This window comes from Cryptomeria japonica, chromosome 7 (assembly GCF_030272615.1).
Source record: "Cryptomeria japonica chromosome 7, Sugi_1.0, whole genome shotgun sequence".
In the NCBI taxonomy this organism is placed as follows: domain Eukaryota; kingdom Viridiplantae; phylum Streptophyta; class Pinopsida; order Cupressales; family Cupressaceae; genus Cryptomeria; species Cryptomeria japonica.
In genome coordinates this window covers 862328283-862351360 of record NC_081411.1, presented here as the reverse complement: position 1 = coordinate 862351360, position 23078 = coordinate 862328283, and the positions used below count along the sequence as shown (strand labels likewise).

General features: G+C 40.8%; 1 protein-coding gene across 2 annotated transcripts in view; it reads right to left on the bottom strand.

The window, feature by feature from the left end:
- LOC131047042 (uncharacterized) overlaps nt 1-23078 on the bottom strand; it is a 73316-nt gene that overhangs the window by 22954 nt on the left and 27284 nt on the right. The window contains exons 3-4 of one of the 2 annotated variants that reach the window (XM_057980841.2): nt 5715-5763; nt 5368-5473 (exon numbers count right to left, since the gene is read on the bottom strand). In XM_057980841.2, coding sequence (XP_057836824.1) covers nt 5368-5473; nt 5715-5763 — 155 coding nt within the window. Of the gene's footprint in view, nt 1-5367; nt 5474-5681; nt 5764-23078 lie in introns of both variants that reach the window. The other variant, XM_057980840.2, reaches the window with a different exon arrangement.

Genomic DNA, 23078 nt, shown 5'->3' with positions numbered 1-23078 from the left:
CTTAATGAATAGCAATATGAAAATTATTGAACATTGATTGTAATTCCCATTTTGTATTGAAATTTGATAAATAATTGAATTATCATATTGTGAGAATTTATGAGTATTATTGTTTTCAAATTTTATAATTTAAAAAAAAAATTATATATATATATATATGAACACATAACCATACTCGAATCCAAACCCTTACCCACACCCATAGCAAGACAACAACTTCGCCTTTTCCTTATGGATTCACTCTAGTATCATTTGGTTTGGAAAAGTTCTTCCCTAGTTTGTCCTAGGCAAACCTAGTGTCAAAAAACCAAACCCTACCAAAAGCCCCGCACAAATCAAGCTAGACTCTGAACCAAGTTTGACCCGAACCCATATACAAGGCTTATAGGGCACGAACCAAATACATAGTTTATGATCATAAAGTGAAAGCACACCCCAAAGTTGTACAAAGGAAATATTACAGCATGTGACATGGGTAAGATAAAAAGAAAAGGCACGCACTGATTCTTGAGTTGGAAGTTCATCTTCAAGTTAGTCGATAATGCTTCTTTGTTTTAGTTTTAAATTAATGCATAACTGCATATTATTCATGTTTTATCCCCATAAACTCGCACAACTGAGGAAAATCTCTTCCATCAAATTCACATAAGACTTGCACCTAGTCTCTTCCATTGGTGCACATTATACCTAGCAAGTTGGAAGTGGTAATTTACCTAATTACCACTATAACTCTCATCTCATTTGACACATGTTATTCTAGTATTGGACTGATGTAAAATCATGTTTTATATCCATTAAGTACAAGCACAGTCTAAGTTGTCCAAGCAATGTGATTCATATTCCATACTCTAATTCAAATGTTGACATATGTAATGTCCCATTCCTAGTCATTGATCCTGGGGAACTATTAGCCTATTCATATCGAGTACCATGGGCTAATAAAGGAGATTAAGGGACTCTAGTGGTAGTTACTTGTCACCAGTTGAGCTCCAATTTTCTTGCCACGCAATTTGAAGGCTATTTTTAGCACTTAATATTTTTAGTAAGTCAATTTGGGGGGTACAGCAGTGCCAATTCATCCCTTCCATATTCGGCAATTAATTGACTTGATCAGTGGCAAAGTTTATTTCATTCATTTTGGGCTTGGAGATCAATTTAATAACATAAGTTATAAAGCTTAATATTTAATATTGAACTTATGTTACTAAAAAAAAAATATATTGCATAAAGGCAAGTTAAAAATGCCCATGGGCATCATAAGTTGTTTTAAAAGGTGGGCCTCCTCGGAGTGAGCACCCAACTTGAGATTATAAGTCTCAAACTTATTAGAGTCAAATGTTTTATTTCCAACCTTGGACGTGGGTTTAGGGTTAGGACTTTTGGAAGCCCAAAGAGGAAAGTTTATAAGGAGTTTTGAGCTCTTTTTGGAGGGGGGTTGAATATGGATATTTGTTGGAGCAGCTTTGAGGCAGTTTACAGGGTTTGATGGGACGAAATCCCCTTCAAATGACAACTTGCATGCTGTTGAAAGACACAGTTTGGAGGTTTGGTGGAGTTTTCACTCAGAAAACTTATTTGGGCTTTCACAGTTGGTCATAGTTTGATTTGCAGACATTTTCTATCAGTTTGAGAAGCATTTCTTAGTGGGTTTTGGATCCTGTTGGAGCCTTTGGGTTGTCCTTGAGGTGCCTAGGGCTGGTGTTCACGGCCGTTCTTTCTTTTTGACTATACACTTGCATTTCTAGACAGTATGTTCAGATTTGAAGGGTTTCCATGATGATTTTTTGATTTAAATTTGTTGATGAATTTTATGATCTGGGTGGTTTTTACTTTGTTTTTGAAGTGAAATTGCAGCCTATGTATAAATCTGGAATTTTCAGCTGAGCATTTCTTGTTAAAATGCCATTTTTATCAGCATTCTATCTCACTGCAAAAGTTGTAATATCTTTGTGCTAATGAAACAATCTGCTCTTAAAAACTGAGAAACCATTCTGCATCTTCTGTCTAGTCTGAAAGATCACTCAAAAAAGAAAAAAATTCACATAGTATTTTTAAATAAAATTCACCAGAACAGGGCAGCATATTACAACCTAGTACAACACCAACCAAGATCCTCATGCACTTTCTCTTGTTATTCGACATTTGTGATACGAAAGTTTCTTTTATATTTCTGTTATTTGCACCATTTCTAATTCAGATTAGTTTGTTCGCAAGCACTTGAGGGGTGGCTTTTAAGGCTCACCTCTAGTATATAGATTGTTGTGTTCTAGTTAGTTCTTAGTTTGTACTTTGATTCTTGTGTTTTTTCTTTCTAGGTCGCCCCATGTTATTATAGATGGATGTACTTGTTGAGTCCCACTGACCTACTTTGTTAACTTGTGGACGCTAATATAATTTCATTTTTTGTTGTCAATACAAGTCATTCCTTGAAGAGACTAATTATTGAAATGACATCAAGTTCGCATGGTGAATATGTAAAGTGAAAATAACAACACTATCTCACTAGAATTAGTACAACTCCACATTGTTTTCAAACATATTGTCAATGCCTCGATGGCTACTTGGGGATGCAGCTAGCTACTTTTACCACTTATCCTCATCCATGTTTAAATGGGTGAATAGAGCCACAACAGTTATAAGGGTTGTCACGAGAGGTTATGGACAAGAATCTAAACCATGCTAACAAAGCTATGTAATGTCCCCATTCTGAACTAGCAGCATAGGAGTTGCATTAAGTGAACTAGCAATATAGGAATATCTATAGCTGCTTCTGGATTTGATTGTGTGACTTTTTTTTGCATCAGCGATTCGGATCACACTCTGTGATCCATCATCAAGATGTTTAGAGAATGCCAGGATATGAAATAAGGTAAATTCCTGGCATTCTCTAAACATCCTGATGATGGATCACAGAATGTGATCCGAAATGTTGATGCAAAAAAAAGTTACACAATCAAATCCAGAAGCAGCTATAATACTATTATGGATTGTGGAAATCTGATTTTTTTAATATAGGAATAGTTAGGGTCAATTAAATCAAAAAATAATGCAAATGGGTCAATTAAGGTTAGATAAATAAGGACGGATTTGTCAATTAATTGCAATTGATTGATAAGAGAACTGAAATAATAATTGATTGTTATATTAACAAAGGAGAGGAATACTCCTTGTATAAGCAATTATAGAAGACCTTTCCATATCGGAAACAATCGAGAACTAAAAACATAATAGAAAGATTCTAAATACTAACTAACTAACCATTATAAGCTAAATATTACAATGTTACTTTAATACCCTCCCTTGATGGTCATTCTACTAACTACCATGCAAAAGACCTGTCATGATCTACTGGTCTTTTGGCCATGAATGCATAGAAGGCTAACCCCTTCTCCTCTAAATGCTTTGCGACATGAGCCTGCTGTTGAGACCCTCCCTAGTTGGATTTATTATCAGCCAACCACTTTCTGAAAGACTTTTTTAAATAACCAAGTTTACCATGATAGGGACATGTGATAGATTTCGGATTCTTTGAAGAATCATCAAGTTTGCCTTGTCCTTTCTGCTGAGTGGACTCACCTTTGCCCTTGTCCTTGGCAATAAAAGCCTGTTCCACACTGGTTGTCTCATTGTTGCTACCAAACTGCTTCTTCCACCTATCCTACTACAAGAGCTTGTTGCACAATTCATCAAACTTCAGATCAACATTGGTGGAAGTAATGTTGAGAGTTTTGATGAAGTGCTCATAAGATCGTGGTAAGCTTTTCAACGTGATAACCACCATATCCTCTTCTTCCATCTTGCAACCAATGGCCTCCAGTTGATCACAAATGTCTTTGATCATTATGAGATGATCCTACAAAGACATCTTGTCATCCATCATAATCAACAACATATTTTTAAGGAAGAAGCTTTGCCTTCATCTGACGTATCGTGCAGATCCATTGGGTAGGTCCAAATTTGTGCAACAGTCTTACTAGACAACACTTCTAGAAGCATCTCATCAGTGACTGATAAATTGAGTATCATAATCACTTCACGATTACGATCATCAAACTTTTCCTGGTCTTCGCCTGCTATTGTGGAACGACCAAAATTACCCATAAAAATCTGATCTAAGCATCGGCGCTCATAAATGTGAGCATACTCTATTTCCAAGTATTGTCATTCTTGTTGTTGAACCTCTAAGTGCCTTCCAACATGATGTTGGATAACCAAGCCATCCCTCCCATGCACAAAGCCATTGAATCTAGATAAGGATGAGGCATTACCAATAGGTCTTCCGTCACTAAAGAGACTCGACTAATATTTTAGCTCAACCAGCTTTGTCTTGCTTGAGGGCAAGCAAATTCGGAAGGGGGGGTTTATAATGTCTCCTTTTTTGAACCAGCAACTAGAAGTAGCATTGAGTGAGCGAACTGGCAGCATAGGGGTCAATTAAACAATGAAATAAAGCAGATGGGCCAGTTAGGGTCAGTTAAATAAGAAGACTTGTCACTTGATTGCCATCGATTGAGAAAGGAACTTGTTAGTCAAACTACCAACATGATAGCACTTGGAGAAAAATAAAAAGATGCTTCACAATTTTGAAAACAACAATCAACTTTAATCTCAAGCTTGTCACAATGTCAAAGCAGCTGGTAGCTTTTGGAGACAGAACTCTCCAACCAAGACAACCTGATTTCTTGGGGATAGAAACCCTCAAGAAGCAATTCATGATACTGATTTATTAAGGTTAGAAACCCTTAGAAAGAGGTCTGTGATACAGAGTGCCAGCAGGACCATGCAGAGCATCATCAGAATCATCAAAGTATTCAGACTTGCATATTGCAGGGCATCATCAGAATACTGAGAAGCGTACTGGGTGAGCCCAGTAAGTTGTATCTGTCCAGCGAATTTCAATGAATGTGTGTATTTGAATAAAAGATAAAACAAAATATCTATTGTTAGCATATTTCTGGGTATCAGGCTGGCATAGTTCAATTTGAAGGCATGTGTTTTTAGTTGTATCAGACTTTTAGTTGAATTAAACAGGTAGAATTTGTTTTATGTGTGCATGTAGTTTAGGTCTTTACATTTTAGGTGTGGCTGATTATTGTCTCATCATGAAAACAACGCGATCCAAAAATTGTGGTCCATCTATTAAGCATCCCTTGCAATCCAAACATCAATGTCATTTTAATTCCTTTAAGCAAACATGCAATAAAATTTAAAAATAAGTATAATCTGCACCCTTAGAATAAACTAAGTAGCCCAACCTGATGGAATACAGAGCAACGATGGAATATTGAACATAAGAAACATCTAAAGGACTCCTAATGCCCAACTATAGTTACCAAATTGATAAACTGAGTGATTCATACACTATACCTTCCTCAAGCCTGCTAACTAATTCTGGATATGTTTCCCCTGCTATGAGGTTTTCACATGCAGCAGAATCAACAGCCATAAGAGACTCGTGATATTCTGTCAAAACCTTCAACAAGAACAAAAAATGCAAGATAAATGCTAGATACATTGTCAGATATAGTGAATCACACTGGCAGGATCATGAAACAAAACACCCCACTGATTAAACAACTTTTTCAGGCATAAATAAGCCATAGGAATTATTTCAAAAAGAAACTAGAGTGCATATATATATACAGTAATAATCTATAATTAATGGCTGAGCATAGTCTTACATAAGACAAGATGTAATCATACCTCCACCATACCTGCTTCAAACGGAAAGATAACAATTTTTTCAACATAGTCCAATTATGCCTGCAATCAGAATATTAAGTACAGTCAGTCTGTAAACATTCTAGAATCTAAGGAAAATAGACTTTGGCTAATTCTCAAATATGAAGTGCATTAGCATAAAAGACATAAAAGGGCAAAATGCCAAGCAAGAACATCATGGTCTAATCAGTGTCCATAGCCACAGAGTTCAAGAGAATGCAACATGCATTGGGAAAATAATGTTTATCTCAAAATTGAAAATGATATCTTAAACTTCAGAATAAATGCAGAAGAGCACAGTTACTTAGCATTGGTATACATAACAATAATCCAGTTTGAGATAGTTCATACAGTTTAGACATACTAGTAATATGGACAAGATGAAGTTGATAACAATAATCAAAAAGAACAAGATGAAGTTGATAATAGTATTCAGGCATCAAAACAAGGTCAACTCTAAGTTTAAATAGAACTCCATTGCATCCAGAATTGAATTTAGAAACAAGTCATAAGAGGAGAAATTTAGAACCTCTTCGAAAAGCGTTTAATTTACAAATTCAAAAGGATATAGATCAAAATATTGCTCGACATTTCTATACAAATGAAATTTCATTTAATGTGGTGTGTTCTCCATATTGACAAGAGATAGTTAGGTCAATTAATGCGCCACCAAAAGGATACAAAAGCCTAGGCTATGAGAAGATTCGTACCACTCTTTCTACTAAAGAAAAAAAACAGGCATTATTATCAAACAATTGCAGATGATTCAAGATTTATCGAAAAGATATGGGGTTTCTATCATTTGTGATGGATGGACGGATGCTGAAATAATCACTAATCAATGTGATTGCAATGAGCCCAAAAGGGGCAATGTTTTTGAAAGCAATGGAATGAAAGGTTAATGAAAAAGATACCCAATTTATCGTCAACTGAGTTAGTGGGGCCAAAAAATGTCGTTCAAGTGATCACAAATAATGCAAAACTATGCAGAGCAATTTCCAAACATTTGGTGGACTCCTTTTGTAATTCATTCTTTGAACTTAATGCTACAAAAAAATAGCAAAATCCAATTGATACATAAGATTTACAAAACCAAAGAAATTCAAATGTTTATTTGTAATCATCGCATTTCTCCAACCATTTATAAACAATTCACGAAGTTGGAATTGCTAAAAGTAAGTTTTCTTTTGTATTATAAATATTCAAATATATCTTTTTTTATAAAATGTTATTTTTTTAGATATAAGTAAAATACAGTGTTCCACGGGGACGCGTCCCCCCCCCATTTTTGGCCACGTCTCGAAGACGGGGACGTCTCCAGGACGGGGGCGTCCCCACGCCCTCATCGTCCCGCCACCGCCACCCAAGCGCCGCCGCAGACAAGGAGACGCTTTGTGTCTCCCAAGGAGGCATGAAGATGTCTCCACGTCTCCTTGGGAGACATATGGGTGTCTCCCCGTCCTTCGAGAGATGTCTTCACGTCTCTTGAGGGACAGGGAGACACCCAGACGTCTCCCGTCGCCCCCACGTATATGCAATGTTTAAAATTAAATTTAAAAAAAAAAAATTAAAATTGACTTTTTTGAAGGGTTAAACTTTAAAGGGTAACCCTAATTGGACGTGGGCCAGTAGAAAAATAACACCCAGCTGCCCCTTGACCCCACAAGGGGCGATGCCCCTTGACCCCAACTTTGGGGCACTGTCCCCAAACCCCCGTCGAAAAAGATAGGAAGAAACCGCGCTGATGGAAGTAGGGAAAATTTTACCTCCGAGTCTGATTAGGCTCCATATAACAACATAATTAGCATTTAAGAAATCTTGGTATTTAGATTTAGTATTTCAAATTTCCTATAGTTTCATTTGAAATGTAATTCTTATACTATTATACTGTCATACATCTTTTCAAAACTAGTTTTTCAAGTACTATATGTATATGTATAACCATATCAGCACCACCACCCCGCCACCCCCCGCCATCCCCAAACTTAGGCCCTTGGTCCCCCCATCCCGGAAACCCGTCCCCGTGTCCCCCCGTCCCCAACGCCAGTGGAACACTGGTAAAATATTTATATGTTTTTAAAAATTATTGCTTTTAATTGAGGTTCATTAAGACTTGCTTTGCCACACACTATATTGTTCTTAGAAGGCTTGTCGATGTCAAACAAGCATTGGAAAGTATGGTGATTAGTAATATTTGGGTGGTTTGGAGGCAATCTCAAACAAATATAGCAAATAATATCAGACCACTATTTTTTTATGATGATTGGTGGGCTCAAACAAAATACTTGCTTGCTTTCACTAATAAGCCGATATTGAATTATATCTATGATTGCTAGATACACTGGTGGAGCATGTTAGAGACATTATTAGACCAAATGAGCAAAACCCTTTTCAATTTTTTTATAAGAAGATATATAAGGTAATAAAGAAGAAATGGGATAAAACTACAATTCCTTTGCAACTTTTGGCATCTGATTTGAACCCCAAATACTATCATGTTGATATGTTGGCATCATCAAGTAGGACAACAACAAATATGGATGTTGAGATACTTCAAGAATATAAAATAAAAAAATCCTTCAAAAAATGTTTATAGATCTTAGAGTTGTTGTGGAAATTCAAAATGAGTTTGGAACTTTTGCATACTTATAAAGGACATATACAAATGTTGATGCAATGTCAAATAAAAAAAACGGACCTTGTGAAGTGGGGGAACTTCTATGGTGCTACGACTACACATTTGCAAAAACTAGCTATCAAACATGAGTTATATTCTAATTTAAATTATTTATAAATATTTTTTGTTTGATTGTTTGTATCTTTGTAACTTATAATATTAATTTTTTTTACAAGTTTCAAGTTCTTCTACTTCCGAAAGAAATTGGAGCACATATGGCTTCATTCATTTTATGGAACACAATAGGTTGGCAACAAGTAAAGCAAGTGACTTTGTATATGTTATTCCAATCTTTGTCTCTTGTTGCATTCCTCCACAAACTACATGAGGGAACCTTATAGACTTTGGGATGTACAACCTTGAAATAGGATTTATTAATAAATAATAATAATAAATTAAAATATAAAATAATTTAAAAAATTAATATAATTAAAATTTAGTTAAGTTTAATGAATGGTCAAAAGGCATGAAATGAAAAGTTGTGACTCCCTCAAACATGAGATATAAAAGGGAGAGAAAAGAACTTCATTTGAGGAGAAAAAAGATGAAGGAAGAAAGAAGGGAGCAAAGGAATTGAGGAAGCATCAATGGGAAGAAGATAAGGAAGTGACTCTTTCAAAGGGGCAGCAATGATGAAGGGTTGTGACCCTCTTGAAGGGAGAGAATTGTGAAAGGTTGTGACCATTATGAAGAGGTGCAACTCTCCCTCACATTGGAGGATATAAAGGGGTGAAGTTTTCATTTAAGGAGATAAAAAAAGGGGATATCAATTTGGGGAATGATATATTACTCTCAAGGGCAACAATGAAAAGGGGTGACTCAATTCTTATGAAAGGTGTTAACCCTTCCACCAATAAAGTATAAAGGAGAATTCATTCCAAGCATTGAAGGGGACTTATCAATCAATGGAGGAAATCAATACAATTAACATCAATTCTCCTAAGAAAGCAAAGAATCTTCAGCAATTAGATATAGATTTAACCATTCAGCAATAGCACTCATCCAAGACAGCAACGTTCTATTGGTTGAAAATTTTGTACACCTAGGAAGATGTGCAAAATTGTGGTTTCAACCATAGCGTGTGGGTGTAAAACTCTCCTAATTTAAGGGGAGGCTCCCCCTTTTCTACTCTTAATGACTAAACACTAATCTAACTTGGGTAGGACAACATCCTTTTCTCTTTTTTTCAGAAAAGATGATATTCTTTTCTCTTCTCTCTTCCCAGAAAAGAAATAGCAGTTAAGAAAACTAATACAGCAACTTAAGGAACTTTAATAATAACAAGAATGCTTATACAAAAAAGGACGTGAAGTTTCCATGAAAGCTCAAAGTCTTCCGTCACTTCCCCAGGACGATAAAATAAAAACAAAGTTCAAAGTCTTTCATTCCCACTATCCTATCTACCTTTCCAAAATGATTAAAACAAGAACAATACACAGCATATAACAGCACAAAGTCTGCAAGTATGATGCACTACTTTAAATGGGAATAACCACAAGCACAAAGTCTTGCTACTCTTCTTAACTTTTAACACTTCACTACACTAATTCAACCCTCACTATTTGCAACACAAAATCTGCAAGAAATCAGGTTAAAGCTACTTTCAACACCCTCGTTATAACTTCAAGTGAATGCAGGAAAATATGCCACTATGACACAAGAACACAATGGATATAGGGGTATGACCTCAACACAAAGTCTGAAACCCAAAACATTCTTGACATTACTTGAGAGAACAATTTCCAAGTATGAAGCACAAAGTCTTTGACTATAAATTTCTGCAGAGTTTTCTTGCTAGCTGAAAAGATAACAATTACAAAGAGCACCGTTGTGTATATATAGGAGAGGGGCTAAGAGCAAAATGTGGGATAAGTCTAACAAACTAAGACATTTTCCACAACTAACTATGACTTATTCAAATTTTAGTTCTATTGCTAACCAACTCATAATTTGATTACATGCAATTACAAGTTACAAGATTACAAGTGATAAAACTACTTATAATTACAAGTCTCAACACTACATGTAATTTGTCGAAAAGAAAATACATAAAAGTGTCATGGGACACTTCCTATTCTCTTCTATCTCTAGAAATGAAAGATTGAAAATTGTCAATTGATTTGTGCGATTCGTCAGGATCTAGACCCACTATATTCCTTGCAATAGCAACAGTCTTGATGATGACATCGAAATACCTCACTGTTGCTACTCTATGTTCCTCAAGAACAGTTTACATCTTATCAAAGAAAACTTGGCAATCCACAAACCTACTGATTGAGGCCACTGTAAATTGTTCTAACTCCACTTCCTAACGAAGCCTTGACACTAATTCAGAAAGTATCAAATCTTCAAGGAGCAATTCTTCATCTTGACTTAAGATTTTACAAGAGATTCTCTCAAAACTAGAGATGACATCTTGCTCCACCTCAATGCTCATTTCAAGAGCAACCTATACATCTTTGATAAGGTCCTTAATAACCAACGACGTGTTGACCATAACCTCTTCAAATTCGATGTACCAATCTACTTGGTATCACCATATTGCTGCATGGGGTTTCCAACTTGACCTGATCCATCTCATGCCAGATCTTCAAATCTTTCTCCATTGATTCTAGACTTTGGCTAAAGGCATCTAAAGTTTGATTCAACTTCAATTTTGTTGCTCTTACATTGCTTAACACATACAATGCCTACTTCACCACTTAAGTGTTTTGATCAACCAATTGATCTACCCAAGAATCAATTGTCTTGGCCTTCCAAGCAGCTTTCTCTAATTGTTTGATGGACTCTTCAGAACTAGAGGAGGTTAAGGGTTCAACCTTTTTTGAAGAATTAGTGATCTTTTGGATCACTGAGATGAGCTATGCATTCTCCTCCTTGAGCCTATCCTTCTTTGCCAAGAGCTCATCATAACTCTAAACCAGTGAAGCCACCGAATCCTAAGCATCATACATAATCCCAACATGCATCTGCTTTCCTAGTTCCACTCTTGTGAGCCTATCATCAGATAATTGCATTTCTTCTAGCGGTTTCTCAGCTAAAGATTTTGCCACTTCTGCATACTTCATAGCCCATCCCCATGTCATGAATTCGGTTTTCTACCTACCCTATCCCGAAGGGTAAAGTACCTACGGAACCAAACTATCCATAAATGCCCGTGCAAAAAGGGAATCATTATCACTAAAGTACTGGTCTACATTGGGCTGAGCACTCAACAGAAAATAGAAAGGAGGTGGGTGGGCTCGACTGAAGAATGAGCAATGGTCTTATTGCTCTCCACAATGACTCATGAGACTATCTTGCCTTCTTAGCGACTCTTGGCTTAGGCTTCCTCAGTTTCTGGAAATCAAATATATCGAGAAAGATCTCCTACTTCTTCCTTTCTGGAGTGATTGAATTCAACCATGAGGGTAAATCTAATGAGTTCATGTTTGTAGCAACAACTGTGGTTTGTGAAGAAATAGGTTTTGCCTGTACCACAATTGTCACTCTAGGAGAAGCCTTTGTCTGGACAGAGAAAAGTGTTTGCTCAGATGGCAAATCATGACTGGCTTCAAACATGAACTTATCAAAGCTCACAATAGAAGCATCAATTTCTGCAATTGATATGCTGGAAAGAATGGCATACAAAAGATTTACATCAAAGATGCTTTCCAAGTTGCCATGAGAAGTATCTGCGACTGGTGATGATAAAATTGTGCAGGCAAATGTACTCGATATAACAGGATCCACATGGACTATAGAGAAAGAATCCACATTTGTGTCAATTGGAGACATAGGTACATCCAACAACAATTGAGGAATGATTGTGTGAGGAGAATCTGAGTCCATAGTAGGGGGGGATCCTGTTGTATTCTTCTTGTGTGCTTCATCTTCAAGGCCAATGACATGAATCTGCACTTGAGGCTTCTCTTTTCCTTTTAGTGATACCTCTTGTGGAGGGATAACTAAGGCTCTACTCACTCTTAGCTTGATTATTGTGCCTAAGGAAGAAGCACCTTCTTTGGATTTGACTTTGACTTCAGACTTAAGCCTAGTTGGTCCTGCTGAATCACTTTCCACTCCACCCTTGATCTTAAAGGTTTTGACGTTATTGTTCTTCAGCCAAGCATTGGTGTTAGCAAGGATGGGCTGAAACCTGTCAAGGATAGAGGTACAAATCTGTGACCACAGAGGAGACAAAAGAGGAGGCTCAACAACCCTTTCTTCTGTATATTCCGGGTCAAGAGTTTTCCATTCATCTATCATTCCTTCTAGAATCTTAGTTAGATCCAAATCCACAATTTGCTCCAAGGTGAGCCTACTGTAATCCATTCTCCTGACATCTTCTTCTGTGCGAAGATCAACCCATATATCCTCAAGGCAATGAACATGGGTGAAGACTCTCTTGATTTTGTCCTTCGTCCCCCAATAATCAAAATCTTTCCTGGCCTTGAGCTTCTTCAATTTGATTTCTTGAAGTTCAGTTTCCATTGCCATGGCTCCTGCTGAAGTTGTCAAGGAATAACGGCCAATCAGAAATGGATTGTGTGAGGATATATTGATGCCTAGCTTATGATTGGCTAAATGGACTCCATGAACTGCCGTCAACTGCCTAGCCAACTCCATCAGGATGATCTTGTCAGTAGGATATCTAGGTAGCATGTATGGTTGATCTTCAAAACATCCAACTCTCATGTAAGCAAAAGTTGGCAACCGTAAGAACAAGCATCCATACTCGTTCACCTTCTTCCAGGCTGCCTCAGACACTCTATTGTTCTTCAGTGTTCTATCGAACAAGCACATGAAATGACCAAAGAAGGCATCCTGCACCCTCCTGTAGTGAATCCTACTGGGTCTCAAAGTGAGTTGCTCGTAGTATTTGTTGGTCATAAAATAGGCTTTGTACTACTTGTTAAGCTACGTTGGTTAAGTATGTTAGTGTCGTCATGGGTAGTTGTCTGTTGCACGACGGTTCCCTACGGGTGGTAACCGCAACCCTCGACCGTGTCTTTATATATGCTCTTGTACTTGTTGTTGGAGACACGAATGCAAAGAATGATTATTGTACTAGACATTTTGGCATTAATGAAAGCATTGCTCTGAGTTTTTGGTTACTATTCTATCCTAGGGTTACTATCTGACTGTTGATATGCAATATTACTAACACACCCCATGGGGTAAACATCTGGCGTCATTGCCATCTGAATTTGGGTAGCCACGGAGCGTGAATGGCCTACGGAGGATAATGGGCCAACCCATTGGAAATAGCATCGAGGGGGATGATAGCCGACTGAGAGAACTTTACGAAGGGGAGAATGCATTGACGGGCGACTTCGTGATCCGGTTCCAGGCGACTATAGAGACTTTCGTACGAGGGGAGGCTACACAGGAAGAGGTACCCGAGGGTGTAGTCTAGGACACTCTCAACGTCAGTCCGGCAACAAATAGGTTGTTGCATCAACTCCCGCGTCTCCTAGCCCAAGCAACCCTTGCCCACCAACATCGAAGGGAGGAAACCCAGTGTGAGGAGCGACGCCAATAAGTCCTCTGGTAGTACGAAGAAAACAACCGTCGCTGGGAAGAGGAGCGTAATGGCAAGCGACAACGGGAAACTTGAACCTTGAGCCTTCGGGGCAGAATAAAGAACACTCCTACATTATGTACGGGAATTAATGCCCAACTTATTAAATAAGGATAGAAATAAGAAGGGACAAAGTGAGGAGTGGGAGGCCGCACAGAGAGCCCTGATTCTGGAACAACAAGTAGAACATAGACGGAGGCTGAGGCAACTTGCCGAAGGACAACCTACCGAAGGGTTGCCCGAAGGGAACCAAGGAGGTGTCACAGAAGGTGCAGAAGCAGAAGCCAAAGGAGATTTCTACGTGTCACCAGAACACCGTAGGGTGAGAAGCTACGAAGAATTTTTGGAGGAAACAAGGCTACAAAGAAATCTGGTTGAAGAGACCCAAGATCAATTCAGGAATTTATCCCTCACACCGCGCACGGAGGACCACCGAAGGGAGCGAACAGACGACGAGGGTGAGAACAGAGGGGAGGGCAACCGTACAACCGTAGGTGCAAAGGAGGCACAGGCACACAGCAAGCAGGAACCCCTCTTGGGACCCATCACACCAAGCACGCGGGTACAAACCACCGTACCCTCAGTCACTCAAACAGCACACACCATCGGCATAGGTGGGAGTGATGCAGGTGCACGATAGGCGACACGACCCCCATCAATGGCCAGTAAACAGAAGTTGCCGAAGTTCAACGGCGACAGGAAGGAAGATCCCATCCGCCATTGCCGCACTTGCAAAACAATATGGTCAGTGAACGGTGTTACCGACCAGGACGAATGGGTTAACACAATTTCCAGCAACCTTAAGGGGAGTGGCCATCAACTGGTACTCCGATATAGATAAGGCCAAAGTCGACACATGGCCCAACCTGAAGGAGTTCGAGATAGAGTTCCGCCTCCTTAGAGACGACAATGAAATAGTAGCCGAAATCTATGGCACAAAGCAGAACAAGAACGAGACGGTCCAAGCCTATAGTCGACGGCTCAAGGAACTGTTGGGGAAAATGGAGAGTCAACCAGCGGATGGGTTGAAAAAGAGATGGTTCGTGGAGGGATTGAAACACTCCCTCCGGAAGAAGATGAAAATTGTTCCACCAACCTCGTACGAAGATGCATGAAAAAGAAGAAGGATAGCTCGTCCGAGGATGATGACTCTTCCGAGGGAAGCAGCAGCGATGGCGAGTCCGGCAAAAAGGTGCAAGCCCTGCAGAAGGACATGCTGAGGATGATGAAAGAGCTAAAGGTTATGAAGGGAGGTCTGAGCAAGACCGACGAAGGGGAGCTTTGGTGCACGGAATGTAAGACAGACGGCCACACGAAAGGCTCCTGCCCAAAGAAGGCCTATTGTGATATATGCCAGTTGATGGGGCATCCCACCAGGGAATGCCCCTACAACATGAAAACACGAAACCAACAAGTATTGCTTACGCAAGAGCAACCAACTACAGCGGGCGGTACCGGCAGCTCCCAGGCGAACAACAATGCAACATCGGGAGGCTATCGAGATAACCGGTGGGGAGGACGAAACAACAATAACAACAATAACAATACAAGGAGCCGGATCCAATACGACTCCAAAGGTCGACCGATGATACAATGTAGAGCATGCAGCCAGTGGGGGCACTTCGCCCGAGACTACCTGAAGGGAGAGGCCACACAATATTTGTGCAAATGGTGTGGACCGGGAGACCACGAAGACGCCACCTGCCCGAAGTTCAGCGTCAACTTGCTCAATATCAAGGAAACCAAAGAAGAGGAAGTGTTGGCCATAACCCGCGCCAAAGCCAGACAAGCAACGTGCCCAGACCCGGAGACGAAGAAGCGAAGGGTACGAGAAGCACAGGAAGAAATTGAGAAAGAGATACGAGAGAGGGCGAAGGCGAAGGGTACGACAGGTACTTCCAACTGACCAGAGGCGGAGGAGGCTATACTAAATCAAATTTTAAAACTGGAGGTGCCTGTGAAGGTACACAATCTCCTCCAGACGATGCCTCAATTACCAACGGCGTTGCTGAATAATCTCTCCCAACCATGCACCAATACCAACCACCGCACGGATGTTCTTGGTGTTGGCAGTTAACACTGGAAGGAACCCAGCCATTGTGGACATGGGTATCCTTGGCACCATTCTAACCGATACCATCGTCGATGGTGGATCGGGAGTGAATGTTCTTCCAGAAGACACCTGGCAAAAGCTGAGGAAGCCGACGTTGTGGCCATCTGCATTCAATCTGCTAGGAGCAGATCAGCATGGAATCAAACCCATCGGGACACTGATGGGCCAGCAAGTTACCGTCGGGGCGCAACCCTTCATACTAGACTTCGTGGTAATCCCACTAAAGAAAAAAGGGTATGATGCGATCTTAGGGAGAGGGTGGCTGGTGGCAACCAAGGCCACCCACAACTGGAAGAAGAAGACTCTGTCTATGGAGAATGGAGGAAGGAAGTTTATCATAGACCTTGGGACGCAGTTGGTTAGTGAGGAACTGGCATCATCTTCGGAATCGGAGGGTGAAGGAGAAGGCGACCTGAGGGACAAAGGACGGGGCTGCATGGAGCCCAATGACGAAGAGATTCTCAAACTAGGAGAGTGCTCCGAGGATGAGACGGGGTCATTGAACGGGCTCTTGGTTAGTGAGGAACTGGCATCATCTTCGGAATCGGAGGGTGAAGGAGAAGGCGACCTGAGGGACGAAGGACGGGGCTGCATGGAGCCCAATGACGAAGAGATTCTCAAACTAGGAGAGTGCTCCGAGGATGAGACAGGGTCATTGAACGGGCTCTTCCACTAGCAAATGGAGGATTACGAAATGTTCCAGAGCTACAGGCTCAAAGTAGAGGAACCAGAGCAAGTAGCAGAGGAGGTGTACCTGTCAGAATACAGAGAATATTGGAAGGGAGACGCCCATGTGAGTGACACCACCACACACCATTTCCTGAAGGAAGAACCCATCAAGCATCAAGAGGTAAAATTGAAGGAGACAAACCTCGGTGACGTAGATAATCCCAAGATCATTTGTGTCAGCAACAATTGGAACCCTGTGTGGAAGGCCGCAACCTTCAAAATCTTTATTCTTCTTCTTCTTCTTCTTTTGTACAGGAAGGAGACCGTGGTCCCTGTAGAATTTATGGTTCCAGGTCTTCGGATGGCCATTGAAAATAGAGTTGCCATCAACGGATCCAAATTGAAACCCTACCACGAGAAGCGCGCAGGGGACCCAAGAGGCCGAAAGGACACCCGAGAGGATGGAAGAGGACTTGAGAGGCCAGGCAGGCGACTCGAGAGGCACGGGACCAAAGCGGGAGACTCTCAAGCGAGGCAAACACAGAAGGATGAAGGGCGATCCCATAGGCACGAGACCCAAGCTGAAGCCTCCCTAGACAATTAGATTAGGAAATTAAAAAAAAATAAAAAAAATCGATGGCCACGATGGAACCACCATTGGGGGGCCACCGTACGATGGAACCACCATCGGGGGAACCACCGTACGGTGGACCACCATTGACGGAGGTCACCGGCGATGGAATACCACCATAGGCCTGAAGGAGCACGGCAACGGTGGCGGTGGTTTAAAAAAAAGGGTGAAAGGAAAAATACCACGGCATGGCAGGGATAAATGGTGGTAATGGCACAGGAAAAGAAAAAATGCGCCGACAGCTCCTCACCCTATTCTGCTTTTGTCGAAGTTGGTGTAATCTATTGTGCGTTCATTATCAATATAATTGCTTTTTACCAGTGTGAATCCACAGGTTATTTCTTGGGCAAGTAAAATCTCCTTCTGCCACTTGCGTTGGGCAAAGTATAATTATTTCCCCTTTCTCTGTCCAACACCGAACTGTCACTTGCGTTGGACAAAGTATAATTATTTCCCCTTTCTTTGTGCAACACCGAACTGTCACCATTGGGCGTACGGAAGGAGGACCGTACAGTGTGTATGGTGGATAGTTGGTCGTGTTGTCCGTACAGGGTGGTCTGTACGGTGGAGGGGGTGGTCTATGCGATGGAGGGGTGTCCATACGGTAAGGAGGGTGTTGACAGTACGGGAAGGTGGTCGTACGATTGGAGGTGTGAAGGGTCAATTTCAGTGCTATTATTGACTGTACAAGGAGTTTGTTGTATGGCTGGGGGTGCCATCGGGTGAATTACAGGAAAAAAAAACAAAGACCAAATTGAAAAATCATTCGATGGAGTCTGGAGCCAGGACGCTGAAAAAAATTAGAGTGGAGAAGAAGGTTTTTGGCATCTTAAAATATCACAAAAAATGATGTGCGCCATGGACTTCCGTGTGGTTAAGGTTATAAATTGGACTTCCGTGTGGTTCTAAAGGGAGCGCACTTGGGGCGCTGCTCCCAGACCCCGCAAGGGCCGCTGCCCCTCATCCCTGCTGGGGGCACTACCCCCAGACCCCCAGTTTATTTTTGAGCTACAATACACTTTTTGAGTTGGGCGAAGGGCATCAGAGAAGTCACAGTAAGTGTTGGGGTTGTTCTGTACTGTGATAAAGAAGCCTGAAGCTAAGCATTGGCGGGGAAGCCATAAGTCGTAGAGGGAGACGGATTTGGAGGTTGCGAATAAACAGAGTTTGAGGGAAGGCATTGCAAGAACGCGAAGTCATATGGCACCAGGGAGTTATTCAGTTCAGTTATCAGCCTTTGGGGAGTGTGATGGAGGATTTGAGGCATCTCCTAGCCTTTGTGTCAAAGGGTTGTGGCCACTTCCAGACATGAATGGTACGCTTTGAGGAACTCGGAGTATGTCTCGGCTGGACATGAGGTTGCCTTGGTGGATGCACAGAGGGCTCGGGAGGAGTTGACCACCAGGTTGGAGGCAGTAGTAGCATGAGACTTAGCTCAGCGTACCTGTTGACGTGTATTTTGTACCTGTTGACGTGTATTTTGTACACTATCAAACACAGAATAAAATACCCAAGGGTACCTTATCCTCTCTTGAGTAAAGCCTCTGAATACTGAAGATATCGCGAAAAGGATCAATCAGGGTGACTTCAAGGTTCTTTGTTGTAGGATCTCTACGTGTGGATAAGCACCAGTGGTCGTTGTGAATGTTGTTTCTTCAAGGGGTCTTACGCACTCTAAAAGTTGGTCCGTGTTACACTTACTTGACTGCAGGAACAAGAATTTCCTAACACTAACAAATTCTTAAAAAAAGATCAAAAGATAGGGTTTTCAAGAGATGAAATCTACTCTAATCCTAAGAATGACTCAATGTAGGCTAGACTTGGTAAGATTCTACCAATTTCAGTATTGCCAAGGAATTACAACTCTACTGGAATTGATGCGATCTTCTAAGGTGATTAGTGATTTTCAAATCATCAAGAATTATAGATACTATCATAAAGATACATATCAATATTTCAATAACGATTGAAGGTTCAAGCAATCTCAGTATCTCCAGTTGACCACGCAAGGCGTCCTTACAATCAGTAAGAAGCTAGTGGTTTAGAACGTGAATCTCACCAAAGATCAAGCACAACACTTAGTCCTTCAAACTTAAATACTACTTCGACTGAGAATGATTCAAGAAAGTAAACAACCATGAAGATAGCCACAAGAATTGCAATAAAACACCATAACTTCAATATTTTATTGATCTCAAAGCCAAAATAGACAACAATTGTTCGAAATTCTTTCTTCACTACTCAATCTTGCTACAAAATAACTTTCTTCTCTCCAAAGCTCTAACTATTATCTATCTCCTTAATATCTAATGACAAAATGAAAATGAGTGAGGGTATATATAGCATCCTCAATTACAATGAACGGCCCAGATCAAAAGAAGATCAACGGCTGAGATTCTGACACCTAAACCCTAATTAGGGTTTGTTACAAAAAGTTCCCTTTTTAGATGAACATTATTAAATGCATAGCCAAATATTTAATTGGCACAACAATCGAGGAAACATAGACCAATGATAATTAAGATGCCACATCATTCTATAATAACCGTTCTTCCAGAACCTTGTTCCCCTTCCAATGTTTTTTCTTAGCATATGCAACGAATCTGGACACAATTCCTTCAATCTCAACAATAGGAATCTCGAGAAGATTCCTCATTCGTTCCCCCAAGTGGATAACCTGATCAAAGGCAGTGAGAAGAGCCATTTCCCATCCAGGTTCGAGTTCTTTGATCTTCTCAATCAGGAGCATAGTAGTGAACATTAGATCCCGTTGCTCATCTGTGATGACATTCTCATCTTTGCAAAAGATGACCTTGACTCTCTCTTCCAACTCTTGGAGGTCCACATCCGTCTCCACTTCGATCCTCCTGCCAAGAATGGTACACAACACTTCAAACACCTTATCCTGAATTGGATGGATGACACCTTCAACTTGATTGCATTTGGTGCTGACGTCCTCAAAAAGAACCTCTTTCATCTGAAGTAGAGTTGACCACTGAAGTAGGTTATGAGCTCCTCCATCCATTATCTTTTCTTGTGCTGGGATCTTCCTTGGTGTTTGCCTGATTACTTGCAGAACAGGAATGATAACATCTCTAGTGTGAGCGAAAGCGGCTACCGTTATCATTAGATTGTGGACGATCTCAAGGACCTGGATAGCTCGGTGGATTGTCTTCATCATTCTTGTTGTAAATTCAACGACTACTGTGTGGGATTTGTCAATCCAAGAGCTCATAAGCTGAACCAAGCTCTTGACTCTTTCTGCCTCGCTGACTAATTCAAGGGGAAGTGCTTGCACAGGAGATACTGCCGGATCCTGACGTCTCAAGGGCTGATTGAGATGACTAAAGTAGCCTCTCCAAGCACCGACTTCTCTCTCAAGCTTTCTATTATTTTCCATTTCTTCTTTAAGTTTGTCTTTAAGTGCTTCAAATGAATCGGTTGCCTCATCCAATGCCTGTTCAGTAGTGAGCGGACCAAGCTCAAATGTTTCTACATCATACTCATCTGCAAGGATTTCACCTTCATACTTGTCCACTACTAGCGTAGCTATCTGCAATTTCCTGGATCCTGTCTCATCTTTGATCACCTTGGACATCTTGGTGGCCTTCTTCTTTTCCGTTACCTCTTGAGAATTTCCTATAAGACTCTCTAAGTCAATCACATCTTCTTCATCTTCAATCACAATCACCCTTGTCGGTCTCTCTTTTAACCAATCCGGAATGGCGGATCTCGTCTCTCTAACTTGTATTTCCTTAGGTAACGGTTCATCTTCTCGGAGAGGAGATGTCGCCTCATCATCATTTTCCTGATCCTCCTGTAACTCATCAATTTGTAGCGGTTGACTTGATGAATGCTGAGGTGTTTGTCCCTTCTCTAGTTTATCATTCTATACCATGGATTCCATAGATTCATCAATCTCAGGTACCATCTTCTCTTGACCTTCAGCTTGACTTGCCTTCTTTCCATGTCGAGAAGATGTGCCTGATGGGCGATCTTGATTGGCCTCTTGCTTCTTCTTGGAAGGTTCTCTTTTCTCAGGTCTTTCTTTCCTCTTTGCGCCTCTAGGATGAGAATTGTCTTCACTTATGCTCGCTCCTCCTTCTTCTGGCCTTTCCTCCAAAGTAAAAGTCATTGGTATGTTCTGCTCTCTTAACTTCTGATGTTGTACACCCACCCATCTGCGAGTACATGACAAAACTGGAGCCATCAAAGCTCTCAAGTCCGAAATCTCAAGCTCGCTCCAATCTATCTTCACTCTCTTATCTTCCTTGTCATAGGATGACTGGAGATGTCTGCCACTGTCCTGAGCTTGATCGGCTACTCTGTAAACATTGTATTTCCTGATGAAATCTAAAGGTAATCTGGAATGCATCTTTCTTTTTACTTCTAAATCACTTGAGAGATTCATCCAAAAGTCCTCTACCTAAAACTTGTGTTTGTACTTCTTGCCAACTGTCTCCTCCATATAACCATGAGGATCGAAATTCTCCCTCGAGGCAAAGAATGTGAATGAATATAAAGCCAATTCCTTCTCCGCATCTTCCAAGGCTTGAGTATTAGGACATACTTCAACTGAATTCCCCAATATGATGGGCACGGGAACTCCATTTCCATGCTTGTGTCTGAATGCCTTTGCATAAGTTGCCAACTGTCTGGTCACCTCAAGTAGCACTATCCTGTCTGTCGGATACCTTGGCAACATGTAGGGAGGTGAAGGACACCCCTGAATTCTGATATATGTAAACTTTTGAAACTAGATGAACCATGCACCATACTTCTTCACAAGTTCTTGTGCATCCAGAGATAGTCAATTGTGAATCCCACCTTGCAATATCCTAGTGATGTTCATCATGAAGGTATCATTGACTAACCTGTAGTCACCTCTAGGAGGATGATGCAAATGAACATAAGAGTCACAAACTCTCACTTCTCCGAGTCCTCTTCCGATCACTCCTCTGTGAGGTAGCCCTGCATATTCGAAACTCCTAATCAGTGCATATATGACATATGAGCTCATGTGGAATGATTTAGTAGGTCTTAGTCTTCTCAACTGCACATCCAGACAATGGCTAATAATTCTAGCTCAATGAATCATTCCTTTTCCTTGGACTATCACTTGGATGAAGAAGAACATCCACTTTTCGAAGTAGAAGGCTTGAGGAGCCCATGTAACTCGATTGAGCAAAGTTATCAAATCTCTGTACTCCTCCTGGAAGTCGATCCTATGTGGTGTGTTGGGAATCTTGCTCGGGCGAGGACAACTTTTGAGCAACCAATTCTTATTGATGAGATTCAAGCAAGTGTCAGGATCATCTTCATACATTGACCGGGTTCCTTCTAGACTTTTGTAAATCATATCTTTATGCTCTGGAAGATGAAGAGCCTCACTTATAGCCTCCTCTGAAAGGTAAGCCAAAGTGTTTCCTTCCTTGGATACGATCGATCTCGATTGTGAGTCATAATGGCAGGCACACTCGATCATCAGTTCATGACACTGAACTGCTAGAGGGAAACCGGCCACCTTGATGATGCCACTTTCAATTATTCTCTTTGCGACAGGTGATGGCTTGCCAATGTAGGGGACCTCTCGAAACTTCTTCATACTGAAGTTTCCCAAGTTGGTATCTCCAATATTGCTCCATTTGGACATGATCCTGGTCTCCAATTCTTCGTTCTTCTGATCTTCCTTCATGAGAGCCGA